This window comes from Eucyclogobius newberryi, unplaced genomic scaffold, assembly GCF_026437365.1.
Source record: "Eucyclogobius newberryi isolate DKJ021-1_F unplaced genomic scaffold, fEucNew1.0.hap1 SCAF_12, whole genome shotgun sequence".
Classification (NCBI taxonomy): Eukaryota; Metazoa; Chordata; class Actinopteri; order Gobiiformes; family Gobiidae; genus Eucyclogobius; species Eucyclogobius newberryi.
Genome location: NW_027315746.1, coordinates 19,014,250 through 19,027,625, shown reverse-complemented (window position 1 = coordinate 19,027,625; position 13,376 = coordinate 19,014,250). Strand labels below are relative to the sequence as shown.

Below are 13,376 nucleotides of genomic sequence, written 5' to 3'. Positions count from 1 at the left end.
CTGGGTGAGGGTGGTTCTAGCCCGGGGAGCATCCTGGCAGGAGCTGGGGTGCAAACAGCTACTTTCTCATTCACAAGATCCCGCGCTCACTGTTGGCCCAACAGACGACTGACACCCGCTAATCAATGGCCGTGGGATTGAGAGGCCATTTGATGGATTGCACAGTTGACTGATTCAGCCTCTGTGGCAAGAGAGGAGGAAGTCTGAGAGCTCAAAGTGCACTGTCATGCTAATTATGTCCCCGACACACAGAGGAGATACAAGGCCCCGGTTCACTTATACAGACTGCTATTCTCCACAGTGTGCCAGGGGCCTTTATATGCAAATCAAATCTAAATGAATTGCTTTCTAATGATGGACACTGCTTTTTGATATAAATTAATTGCAATGGGTATGACATGTTGAATGGGCAGCTTTGTTTGCGTCTGAATAATGGATTCCTTAATTAGATTCTAATTATGTGGTTACAAAATGCATGATTTACAGTAATTCAGGTTAGAATAGAAATGTGGCAACTTGATAAAAAATAATATGAGTGGAGCGCAAAAGTGTGGTTCTAAATGTGAATGTGTGATTGATTAGAAGCAGTGAGAAGAAAAGTGGCTCTACTGGGACTCACTTAAATGCATTTTAATATTAAGTAATTTAAGTAATGAATGTTTTATTCTTCATGGACCCCCAAAGAGATCCAAACCTCTGAATACAGCATGTAGCAGTTGCACCTCATGACATCAGAACTGAAACTAATGCACCGGGAGATTGATGAAAAGTCAAAAGAGAATAAAGATTTAAAAGAGAAGTTAATGACCCATGCTGTTCCTCCCTCTAAAGTGGGCCAAAATGAGAACTGTGAAACTATAGCAACTTTAGCTGAAGTTAAGAACATTTTTGGCATGAACAGAAACTCATGAGCTCCATAAGTGAATCAATGTAATAAGGTGGTATTAAAATAATAGCTGCAAAAACCACAAGTCAGTTTTTGACAAGACTCATAAATATTTAGTAGCTTACTTCACATGCTGGTTTTTTGCTCTCCTACTGCTCCTATCTCGTATGCACTGGTAACTCTGTTCACACTCTGCTTCAGTTTGCCAGAACATTCAATTAAGTAAAATTCGTTTAACAAGAAATTACCACTGAAAAGACTTTGATTTGCGTTTGTGCTTGCAAGGCAAAGATGCTGAAATTCCTTCACCCTGACTGTTAGCTGCCTGATATTTGTATGTGTGTTCACAGTTTTGGCTTAGTGCTGCATGCGCCGCAACATAAAGAGGCTAGTTTTCATTGATGAGGCGTTGCAGGCAGTGCGGGCAGCACCAGCAGCAAATCGCTACTCTGTTAAAGGGCCCTGATGCGTAACAAACTCTCCTGCAAAGCCTCACGCTCCAAATCTGCTCGCTGCACACCCCTGTACACCGCTGTAATTGGAGGCATTAAACTTACTTTGGACAGGACAGCAAATGAGCACTTTGAGTTTGGAAGAAAACTGACTCATGTGTTTAGTACAAGCTGCTAAATCAGACAAATCACTGCCAATCCAGCAGATCTTAAGATGCACCAATGTGCTGAAATAATGTAAAATGTTTGCTTTTCTGCCTTTGGCAGCAGTTCATATGATTATGTACTGCTCTGTATCAGGCAGATCTGTTAATCTCAGCGTAATCGCTGAGATCTCTGTTGGGATTTGACCTTGGCCCGGTCAGTGATGGTCATTCTGCCATCACATCCTCTTCCTTAACCAGTCACTCTATAATGTGTGAGCAATAGCAGCAGCTGGTTTCTCATCCCTTAAGGATCTCTGTAGGATAATGAGACCTCTTCCTTTAGGTTTGCTGCCATTTTGCATCATGCTCACTAAAAATATTACAGCCCTCTGCTGACGTGGAGAGCCAGAGCGGCCGCTGAATGCTACAGATGTTTTAATGATAGACAGAACTTTGCAGGATAGGTAAAATCCTCCAGTAAATGTAGTCCTGCCAAGCCGAGCTCAAGATTTGGAGAGGGGCCCTGGAAAACTGCTCCTGACAAGTTTCCCCAGCGGCACTGGTTGAAGGATGGGTCAAATGCAGAGGACAAATTTCCCAATGGAACAATAAGGGATAATCTAATCAAATTGTTGCCATTGTTTCAGATCTCAATGGAAAATAGCAGTCTATACATGATTCCTATGAATCCAAAATATAAGCCTACCCAAAATGTTGTGAAGCCACCCCCTCACACTGGTTTACAAGGTCAAGAATGTCTACTGTACACTGGACAAATACAGGCAAAAATAGCTGCAATAACATGGCACCAACTCATTTGCTTTATGCCATATAAGGAACACTTCATGCAGCTGAATCCAACAACACAAGTGTATTTGAGAATCGGTGGTTTCTCATCCATATTGAACTGCTCCATTCTCTTCTGTTTCACTGGAACGACTGTTTGCTGGAGCTTAATTGTTAACACAATAACTCTCATAGTCTTTGTGCTTCTGCATATGGAGGACTGGGCCAAAGAAGACCACTTTTTTTAATTAGAGAAATATGTCTAAAAAGAAATATGACTCACGTGACAGTCCACACAATAGGATTGTTCAAGGCCTATTCTTTACAATAAACAACTATAGGGTGGGAGGTTCTGTGTAGTTAGCTCCTCCCTTCAGACAAAAACAAGGCAGATTGACTAAACTAGAACTCTCTCAGAGAATCTGAAGAAGATACTTTTAGTTTATGGAATTCCATTTTCTTTTGCTCTGGAGCCTATCCTTATCTAACAGGAATCAGCTCACAGAAGAGCATGAGCCCAACCATGATGTAGCAAGGCTAAGGTTTTGAGATTTTGAATGTTTGGGTAAGGTTTCATTCGAATGTAAAATCCTATTTCTTTTTTGTCAAATTGTGAAGCTCTTGGTCTTCATATTGTGAGCGAGAATCATATAGCCAACATTTCTACTGAGGTGACAGTCGTGCTGCTGCTAACCATTTCTGCTCTGACACATTCAATTGAAGGTTAGGTTGTGAAACCACACAATGTGCCCACATGCGGAGCACACTCAAACCCGTCTCTCCACTCAGCGTATTGGAGTGTATCCTTGGATAGGGAGCACTGGATGAGCTTAGGGAACATGCAGAGGATCTGACAGCACCAGTCGTCCCGTCGGTGCACGATGGCGTGGCTGTCTGGGCATCCAGTCAGAAACGGTTGAGTGTGAACACCGCCGAGCCCGGTACATGAGCTGCTGTTCGGTCAATGAAAACACAGGAGCAGCCTCACTCATGTGCGCTGGTTTGGAGAGGGTTGTCCTAGCTGACGGATTAAAGGCACAACAGTGACATTTGGTGTGAGGCCAGATTAACTTTGCCTCCTTGAAGCTTCTCCAACTGCAGCCACAGAAATCCCCATGAATAGTCGTGCGGTCCCGCTAATTGGCGCGCTGCACGGGCCGAGCTTTGATAAATCTTAAAACGTAATGAATCCGTCCAAAGCGGCTGCTGTGATATTTCAAATGAGGAGGTAAAGCACACTCTCTTCCCCCTTTTCATCCCGCCGGCCGGAAGAGACCAGACCTAGAGCGGCAGCCTGAGTGAACCCGCCAAGTATTCAAAGAGAATACTAGAGATCGGTTTAATAATTTATTTGCATATGGTTATCGTAAAAATACGGAAACAGAAATGCTTTTTTTGTAGTTGTGTTTTTTAATTTTTGTACAATCTATTACACCTTTAATTGCACAAGAAAAAAGTCTGCCTTGCTAACAGACACACATGTCTTCTCTCAGTTTTGACATTTAATGCAGTTTCGGATATAATGTCCATAAATTGTAACTGTGTGTCCTATACAATCCACAGGCATAGAAACAGGTCATGAGGCCACGATCAGGTCAGATAGTAGAGTATGCTGAACAGATTGGTTCTAATAGATTTATATACAGGCAGTATTTTAAGTAAGAACTGCGCTGGACAGCCATCGTGCCAAAAGAATGCATGTACTGTAAGGAGAAATTAACTGTTGCATGATTTGTTGTAATACATTGACATTTTGTAGGTCAGGTCAATATTAAGGTCACTAAGCTTTCATCTAGTGACCTTTTTAATACCCCCTAATCTGCTGCACACTTGCCAACTTTAAATATATACAACATGGCACTTGCATGAGCTCTTATTAATCCCAAAGTATTTTTTTTTTGTTCTGCCCAAGTGTAAAATTCACTGTCCATCTGATAAATGGTGCAAAAAACAAGCGACTTATATTTTTAAAAAACTTGAGTACTTCCAGTAAAAAACACAAAACATCTTTTTGCAAACATTGATAATAACTTAGCATACAAAACAATGTGTATATATGAGTGAAATAAGATTTTAAAAAATTTAGATAGAAAGCAATCGCTGAAGTATTAATAGATTTGCTTGTTTTTCATGAAGACTTGTCCACTTTGGCATGCACACGATGTGTCCTGCACAGTGTCAGTAGCATCTCTCTGACAAAGAGACAGTGTGAAGACTTGGATGCTTTGTACAATTATTACATCTATCTCCCGGCACAGGTGGAAGACAGTATTTCAGAGGAAGCGGGTCAAAGTTAAAGAAATCATTGAAGAAAAAAACATTGGTTGGGTAAAAAACTGGTAGGATTTAAAGTCTAAAGTTGCAGTCTTTATATTGAGCAAACGAATGCTTTGTCTTGGCACTGTTGTAAATACTGAATCATTGTGTGTGCAAGTTCGTCCATGGTCAGTTGAGAAGGAAGACCAACGCCCAACCAGCAGAAACTCATGCAGACATGCAAACACAACCTGAGAGGGGCAAAAGGAAGTTTGGCTTTTTTGTTGATCGTCACAAATCCACAAGTGTCAAGTAATGAACACACACATGTCAATGGATAGTTCCTTTTATCACAGAAAGACTCTACATCAGTCCTGTTGCTTTGTAGTCTCTTTTTCGTTTTCTTCTTATATTTTACATTAGGCTCCTTGTATTAGAGTTTCTAGGTAGTTTCTCTTCTCTGGGGAATCCTTTAGTGTTGTTTGTGTTGAATCTCACACTCTGATGGGCAGAGTTTGGCTCATTTGTTGCCGAACTATTTCCTGGCTGTTGTCTGGACTCTTCCTGTTGTGCCCTGGCAGGGTCCCTCCAAGTCGTAACAGATCCCTGTCAACACAAGGCACAGAAGTGAGCACGGGGCTTCTACAGTACTTACAACACACTACAAATATCTTAATTTAATTTAAACAATGCCATAAATACATTGAGTCCTTTGAACTAATGCGAAAGTCCTCCAAAAATGCTTCGTCATATCTGTTCATCACAGCCGTTATTAAAGCTCGACTGTGGTTCTCATCCATCTTGGAGAACATTCTCAGTGCCCTTTGTTCAGAGGCGGCATCCTTGTTTTTAAGGCCCTTGTGGCTGAAGATACTTTACAGATAATGTGCATCTCATATCCTCCCTCTCCCTTGTTATCTGCCCAAACATCAGTGAGCAGCCAATGGCAGGTGCGGCACAGGCGCTGCCTTCTCGCCTCAGAACCTCCACTACAGATGCTGCTTAAATCATACTCTGACAAGGAGATGGTCCTCCCTCTCAGCTCTGTGTATCTGCAGCTGATGCATACAGATGAGACCATAAATTAATCACTGACATGTCATATGGCCATACTGACATGAAGCAACATGCACACCAGCATCCAAACACACACCTCTGTAGTCGCTGCACAGAGCCCGCCCTTTATGCATTAAAAAGCTCATTAGCAACCTAATTAAACACATTCCTCTCTTTTAGCTGCTCCTCAGTCTCTCTTATTACTCTCACTCCATCACCTCCTGCTTTTCCACATCAGCAGCACTGACTGCTGTCTGTCCTATCACCTACATCCAGCATTCAGCCGAGAGCAGGAATTAAACTGAGGTCAGCCATCGCATTTCCACACAATTAGCTCCAGTGAGCCCAAAGCCTGGCACTGGCACTGCCCTCGGGGCTCCCAGTAAAAGGAGAACTGTGAGCCACGGCATGCCCATGAGCATGAGCACTTTCATCTGTTTGTGTCTAAATAAAGATCTCAATGATGAATTTACACCAGTAAACAACAGTAGTGTGAAGTAGTCAACACAGAAACTGATTGTAACACAAAATAATAGGGATGAAATGGAACAGCTGTATTCAAGTTCAATCTCAATATTTATTTAATAATTTTATAAAGATATTTTTTATTTCCTCTAGTTCAGGAAATTGGCCTTTGTATGCAGTGTCTTACAAATCTATTTGTTTGAAAAATAGACAGAATGGTATCAGCAGTGCATTTAATAATTTTATTGCCAGGTATAAAAAATAGTAAAACTATCATGGAGCAACGAGTGAGAGAAGGGATTTAGTGGGTTAAGCCATCAGTTTAAACTGAACCATGGGTCAAAATGGCCTTTAAAATCTATCAAATACTAGTCGATTAAATACCCCATTCTTCCATGACTGGCCCATGTAAACCAGTCTAGTAACTAAACAAGGGCAAGGTAAACTCTTCCCCAGGGGCAGTTCTAATCAAGCTCCTCCTTAAGGCCAAAATCAATTCTAGCTAAGACACAATGACTTCTGGATGGTAGCCAAAACAACTAAATTTGAAAATGCATTGTCCAGACCATTGAAATATTGCCAAGCACTAGCTTCAAAACACAAATGTCAGCTGGCTGTATCATTTTAGTTAAAAAATAGAGAAAGGTTCTCACACATGAAACACAAGTTACTTATCAATGAGACTGTTTCCAGAGTGAGAGCAGAGTGAGTGAGTGAGTCTGTCTGTCGGGCTGAGCTCTCAGCTCAATGAGCGATGCTTCTGCATCTACACAGAACAAACCAAACTCAAGCAGCCAGCTCTTTTTAGGTGACATAATTTTTTTTACCATGACATGTTATTCCAAGTGCCCAGAGGCTGAGCCCTACTCATCTCCATCCCTCATGCTCCACAGCCATCACTGCGACACAGAGCGATTTCACACAGGTCAGAGACAACCAGTTGCATCATGTTTCAGTCTGCAATACAACTGAAAACATTTGAACTGAATAAACAATATCACCTTCATCACAGTATTGTACAGTATGTATTGGATTATTATTCCTGTTGCTAAAAACAATATTATAGTCATAAGCTCTGATTATGTGAATAATGTAAAATAGTCCAATGTCATGCGATTAAAAGGCTTCACTGAAATTGCATATCCAGTCTAGTTTTCACACTTGTTATTCCACTAGCAAGGACCACGCCACAACAATGGAATACAAGAGAATATTGATATTAGTGATGATGATGGCGATGATGATGACATCAGTGATAGATCGATTAGAGTTGACTGGGTAGAGACTCAGGATGGGGGCTCCGTCTCAGGTGATCAGCCCAGCCGATCAGAACCCCCTTCTTTAGATGTGATGTGTTAGGGTGAAGATGATAGAGCAGAACTTCTCAAAATGTTTCTGGTGCCCCCCCTTTGGAGATAAAATATGTATCTGGAGATAAAATATGAATCCATGCCCCTGGAGTCATGGGTGAGAGGTACAGAGGCAGACATGGGTGAGAGGTACAGAGGCAGACATGGGTGAGGGGCACAGAGGCAGACATGGGTGAGAGGTACAGAGGCAGACATGGGTGAGGGGCACAGAGGCAGACATGGGTGAGAGGTACAGAGGCAGACATGGGTGAGGGGCACAGAGGCAAACATGGGTGAGGGGCACAGAGGCAGACATGGGTGAGAGGTACAGAGGCAGACATGGGTGAGGGGCACAGAGGCAGACATGGGTGAGAGGTACAGAGGCAGACATGGGTGAGAGGTACAGAGGCAGACATGGGTGAGGGGCACAGAGGCAGACATGGGTGAGAGGTACAGAGGCAGACATGGGTGAGGGGCACAGAGGCAAACATGGGTGAGGGGCACAGAGGCAGACATGGGTGAGGGGCACAGAGGCAAACATGGGTGAGGGGCACAGAGGCAGACATGGGTGAGAGATACAGAGGCAGACATGGGTGAGAGGTACAGAGGCAGACATGGGTGAGGGGCACAGAGGCAGACATGGGTGAGAGGTACAGAGGCAGACATGGGTGAGAGGTACAGAGGCAGACATGGGTGAGGGGCACAGAGGCAGACATGGGTGAGGGGCACAGAGGCAGACATGGGTGAGAGGTACAGAGGCAAACATGGGTGAGAGGTACAGAGGCAAACATGGGTGAGAGGTACAGAGGCAGACATGGGTGAGGGGCACAGAGGCAGACATGGGTGAGAGGTACAGAGGCAGACATGGGTGAGAGGTACAGAGGCAGACATGGGTGAGAGGTACAGATGCAGACATGGGTGAGGGGCACAGAGGCAAACATGGGTGAGGGGCACAGAGGCAGACATGGGTGAGGGGCACAGAAGCAGACACGGGCGCGTCCCCCCCTTTGAGAAGCTCTGTGGTTGAGACATGAGGCTGGGTCGGGTCGAGAGAGGAGAGACAAACAGAGATGCTCAGCTAGACCTGTATAAATATATAAATAGGGCTTCTGGTGGTGGAAGAGTGGAGGAGTAGTTGCAGGAGGAGGAGTAGGAGGTTGAGGCATGGTCCACCTCCTGAATCTGAGCCAATGATTAACCATCATTAACTTCACTGGTCAGACTTATCTAAAAACAGTACATGCTTAACATCCTCACCCTGAGTAGGTGCTGGTCACCATCTTGAGGCTGGCTGCGTTACGGAGCAGCTTGTCTAACGTGTTGACGATGCGTGAGAACTTAGGCCTTAGATTTCTCTCCTTCATCCAACACTCCAACATGAGCTGGTGCAGCACCATGGGGCAGTCCATGGGCGGGGGAAGCCGGTAGTCCTGCTCAACAGCTGTCATCACCTGAAAAATGTACCCATGTCAGCAAGTGTGTTACATTTGATCGGAAATACAAAAAAGTAGACCATTTTTGTAGTAAATTTGATAATTTGACAGTAAATGCCACTTAATTGTGTATTGTTGTCCTGCTTTTATTCTGCTGCTTTACTTTGCTGTCAAGTACTCCAAAAATCTTTTGTGCATATTTATATAAATATGCAAACATTTTTTTAAAAAGTCTTTCAAAGCTGTCAATCTGAAAGTGAGCGTTGTGAAAGACAATAGGAACTGCGGACAAAAGCATATGTCGTTGGTTTAGTGAAGCTTGGCGGCTGCACTGTGGGTTTAGCTCCACACAACAATGGTAAGGTACAGCTTCTCTCTGCTGCTTCTCTTTTGATTTCTGTGGTACTTGTTTTCAGTGCGCACCTCTGTTTATATCTAGTATTTGTTGATTCTGTTGCTTATTGAGCTATGCCTGAGCCACAAAGACTATTGGGAACAACACATGGGCTCCACTTTGAAGCTTTAATTACTGCATGTGGGTTTTGTTATGAAAGTTACACATACATTTCTGGACCTTTTCATTTCTGCCTGCTTTTCACTTTATTGCTATGAGCGTTACAACTGTCTTTTGAAAGCAACAATAAAAGCCAGATATCCCACAGAGAATCACAGTGCTTCAGCGCATTTCTGAAAGTAGGAATTTTTCTTGATTCCACGTCCTGGCTGAATGCTATAGGAACAATGTCTGTGCGCTGTAGGTAACAGCAGCCATAAAACAGCCAGAGAGAGTGTGTGAGGAAAGCAGAGGGGCTTAAGCTTATGGATTTGTGGACGACACTCTAAAACTATAACACAGGATCACAGCTGCACTTGCATCTGCTGTGAGAAGATAAACACTACAACCAGCTGACCGACTTCACTGTGGAACGTCTCAACAGTCTAGACTCTCAAAACTGTCTAAAAAAGATGCATCTGTCAGGGGAACTTACATCTTGGTTGCTCATATCCCAATATGGCCTCTCCCCGTAGGACACCACTTCCCACATAACGATGCCGTAGCTCCACACGTCACTGGCGCAGGTAAATTTTCTGAACGCAATCGCCTCTGGAGCAGTCCACCGAATGGGTATCTTTCCTCCCTGCAGAAAAGTACAACCACAGAGAGATAGGTTTGAGCAAGAAAATAACACTCAAGATGCAGATTTATCAGGCGGATGTCTCATGTGCAAATATTGGCACACATGAGCAGTCACACATATGTGTAACGAGTGAAGGGGTGCGTATTAACAAGCTCAATTAAACACAGAGCTTACAAACCGCCAGGGGAACTGAAAGTATTAATAAAACTAACAGCTAAGATTCCCAGTGACATTATTGTGCTGATTAAGTCGGTTTGCTTATCTATGACATAACTCTGAACATAATGAACTGCATAAGCCAATACACAGAGACAGAGTAACGCCTGCAGGGCTTGGATCCAGGGCACAGCAGGCCACACTCAAAACATCTTTATTCATTAAAGAACCAGATGATTGTTCACAAGGTTAATATCAGAGCTAAAGCAGGGCTGAACCAGACCAAAGTCTTTATCACAGTCAAACAGAGTATGCGTCCTGTAGAAGATATTTTTTGACTATGGAGCTGAACTGAGAGTGTCATCACGCCCCTCCCCCGACAACTAAGATCAAGATACTGTTAACAAAGCTTGTCTGTATTTGTTTTTAACTTAAACAAGGTTATAATTTAGTTGCTCCTACACTGGCATGTTATAAATAATAATTGAATAAATAAATGTGTGTTGAATAAAAGCATGTGATGTCCTCACCAGGGAGCTCGTGTAGGTGGGGTCTGCAGACGTGTCGTCCAGGAAACGCGACAGGCCGAAGTCGGACACTTTACACACCAGGTTACTGTTGACCAGGATGTTGCGCGCGGCCAGGTCTCTGTGCACGTAGTTCATGTCTGACAGGTACTTCATCCCCGCGGCAATGCCACGCAGCATGCCAACCAGCTGGGTCATGGTGAAGCGCCCGTCGTTCAACTGTGCCAACAGAGCAGTTAGAGCTGTTAATGTGGGTGAGGGCTGCAGGCACAGGCAGTGTTGAAAAATAGAGGAATGGGAGCATTAGCCACTGTGAGGGAGATAAGAGGGCAACGGGCGGTCAGTCAGAGAGTGACATAAACATGACATCTGTCATAATGCTTCATGACCGCTGCAGACTCTTTCTGGCAGCTGACCTTTTCACGGATGCTTTCCAATTAGCTGATTAATTAGACACTTCACAGAGGCACTAAAAGCATTACGACTCTATCCCGGCCCTGACACAAACACTGATCCATGGCAGCTACAGCAGGTCGTTTCTTATTCTGAGCGACAAACTCGCTGCAGATTGGCACTGCCACATGGTTGTTAACACAAATTCTTTCAGGCAAAAGCTTTGTTTGCATTTTTGTGTCGTGAACATTAAAGCAAACTTGGCCCGTCAAATGAATTAGAGTGGCGTGTAGCTCAGAGCTTATTTCCCCATCCAAAACTCCTGGATCTGCAGTATTTGGCCTTTTATATCAACATTTGGGAAGCTTGAAACAAATGAAAGATTAGGCCGTTCAGGATTTAATTTACAATTCTCCACCACAGACAGACATGCTTTTGTTAGTGCTGTAGACAGACTAGCAAATCATTAATGACTTATGAGCGTTAATGAAATATGATACGTGGGAATGAAGCAAATCAATTGTTTGTCGATACACAATTAACGAGTAAAATGTGAAAATGTCTTTCCTATCCATGACCTGAATATGAATATGAAAACAGCCAAATTGCAACCCAATCGAATCCCGACTTCACGATTAGAAAAATGTGGCATGACAAACCTATAAACATTCTGTAGCTCTGTTCTCGTGCACTCCCGGATCACGACAGTCGGCCAAACGAGCAGGGATGGATTGGTGTATAAACAGACATGATTCATAGCAGCCCTTCAAACGAGCGCTGCGTGTGGAACAAGGGGTGTGTGTTCTGTGCGTCCCTCCCCTTACCTCCCCATACGGCTCTGCTGCTGGAGGAGCTTTCATGTGCCTGACACGCACAGACTGTACATAAGCCAGTTAACTCTGTACTCCCCTCATTACACAGAGCAGCACTCACACGCCCGGGCACGGTTTTTACTTAAAGCATAGTTTTAGAGAAATGACCAAGTGCAGCGGGAAAGAAGAAGGTGGACCCTAAGATTCAAAATATATATTTATTATTTATTTCATTTAAAAGCATTTGACTAAATAAGTTGCTACAGTAGCTCAGTAATAGAATGGTCATATTCTCTCTCAAACACACTTCTCTGACTAGCAGCCTTGGTTGGCCGGTCTGATCCGGAGTCGCGTACACTGGTTTGTAAATGTATGGGTGAGTGTCTTGAAGGTACTTTTTATAACTAAATAAAGAATCAATGTCAAAAGTTCTTCAAAAGAAGAAGCTTCTGTGTATTTGTTTGTTTGGAACATGAATTGATTTTATTCTGAAGGTGTTGCAGTTTGCATAGACACAATGTAATGTTCTTGAGGATAGAAAATGGTTGATGAATTTAATTAAATTAAGGTATACTAAAGCTGAGACTTCAATATCCATCTGCAGCATGAGCATTGATTGCAGTGGTATGAAGCCAGTCAATAATAAACTTTCTGACGCCTGGTAAAAACAGCGTGGTTTCATCAGGAGAATGAACTGCTTTTTAAAAGCTGCAGCACATCATCGATTCAGCGCGAGCATTAAGTAACCGTAACCACTCTAATAGCTCCAGTAAGTAGAGTTCTTCACAGCGCAGTCAGGCAGGAAAACGTATTTTATTGAATGTAAATGACATAAAATGGCCCCATGCAGTTGTGAATGTGTGGTGTGACACCTCATTTCTCACGAGTCATTTGCTGAGCTCTGTGTGAAGGTACAGGGCCTGGGCTTACACTGATCACTGATGTAGGACTCATCCATAAGTTTGGAGTGTGGCACCTTTTGGAGTTTGTAGATTTGTAAAGCTGTCAGCTTCAGTCAGTCACATCGAGCCGAGACAGTATGCCTGTCTCCAGGCGTTATATTGCACATTTAATCTCTATCACTCAGTGAGCGACCGCCTCAGGCGCTTCACTCTGAGTGAAACATGTCGATAACCCAGAGGTGTCGCGAGTCACTGTCTTTGAGCCCAGCCCTTTGATAACCACACACAAGTAATCGTCTGTAGCAGCTGTTTGTGGAGCGCACCTTTTGCCAAACTTACCCGAAGGAAGGAATCCAGAGCACCGTTCTCCATGAATTCTGTGATAATCAGAACGGGACAGCTCCGGGTCAGCACTCCCTCCAGACGAATGACGTTGGGATGGTCAAACTGGCCCATGATGGATGCCTCTGCTAGGAAGTCCCTCCTCTGGCGCTCAGTGTATCCAGCTTTCAGCGTCTTTATAGCCACAACCATCTCCCTGCGTCCTGCGTGCTTTAGCCGACCTCTGCACACCTCTCCAAACTCACCTGTAGTGGAGTAAAAAGGAGGGGGAGGAGG

General features: G+C 43.7%; 1 protein-coding gene across 2 annotated transcripts in view; it reads right to left on the bottom strand.

Moving 5' to 3' along the window:
* Window positions 1-3,604: 3,604 nt before the first annotated feature.
* Window positions 3,605-13,376, bottom strand: part of ephb3a (eph receptor B3a) — a 37,898-nt gene continuing 28,126 nt past the window's right edge. The window contains exons 11-16 of one of the 2 annotated variants that reach the window (XR_011926068.1): window positions 13,098-13,345; window positions 10,655-10,870; window positions 9,819-9,968; window positions 8,654-8,847; window positions 6,875-6,946; window positions 3,605-5,132 (exon numbers count right to left, since the gene is read on the bottom strand). Coding sequence is in view for 1 of the 2 variants with exons in the window: in XM_072441209.1 (XP_072297310.1) it covers window positions 5,021-5,132; window positions 8,654-8,847; window positions 9,819-9,968; window positions 10,655-10,870; window positions 13,098-13,345 (920 nt within the window). In the remaining variant the exon portion in view is untranslated. The remainder of the gene's footprint in view (window positions 5,133-6,874; window positions 6,947-8,653; window positions 8,848-9,818; window positions 9,969-10,654; window positions 10,871-13,097; window positions 13,346-13,376) is intronic. The other variant, XM_072441209.1, reaches the window with a different exon arrangement.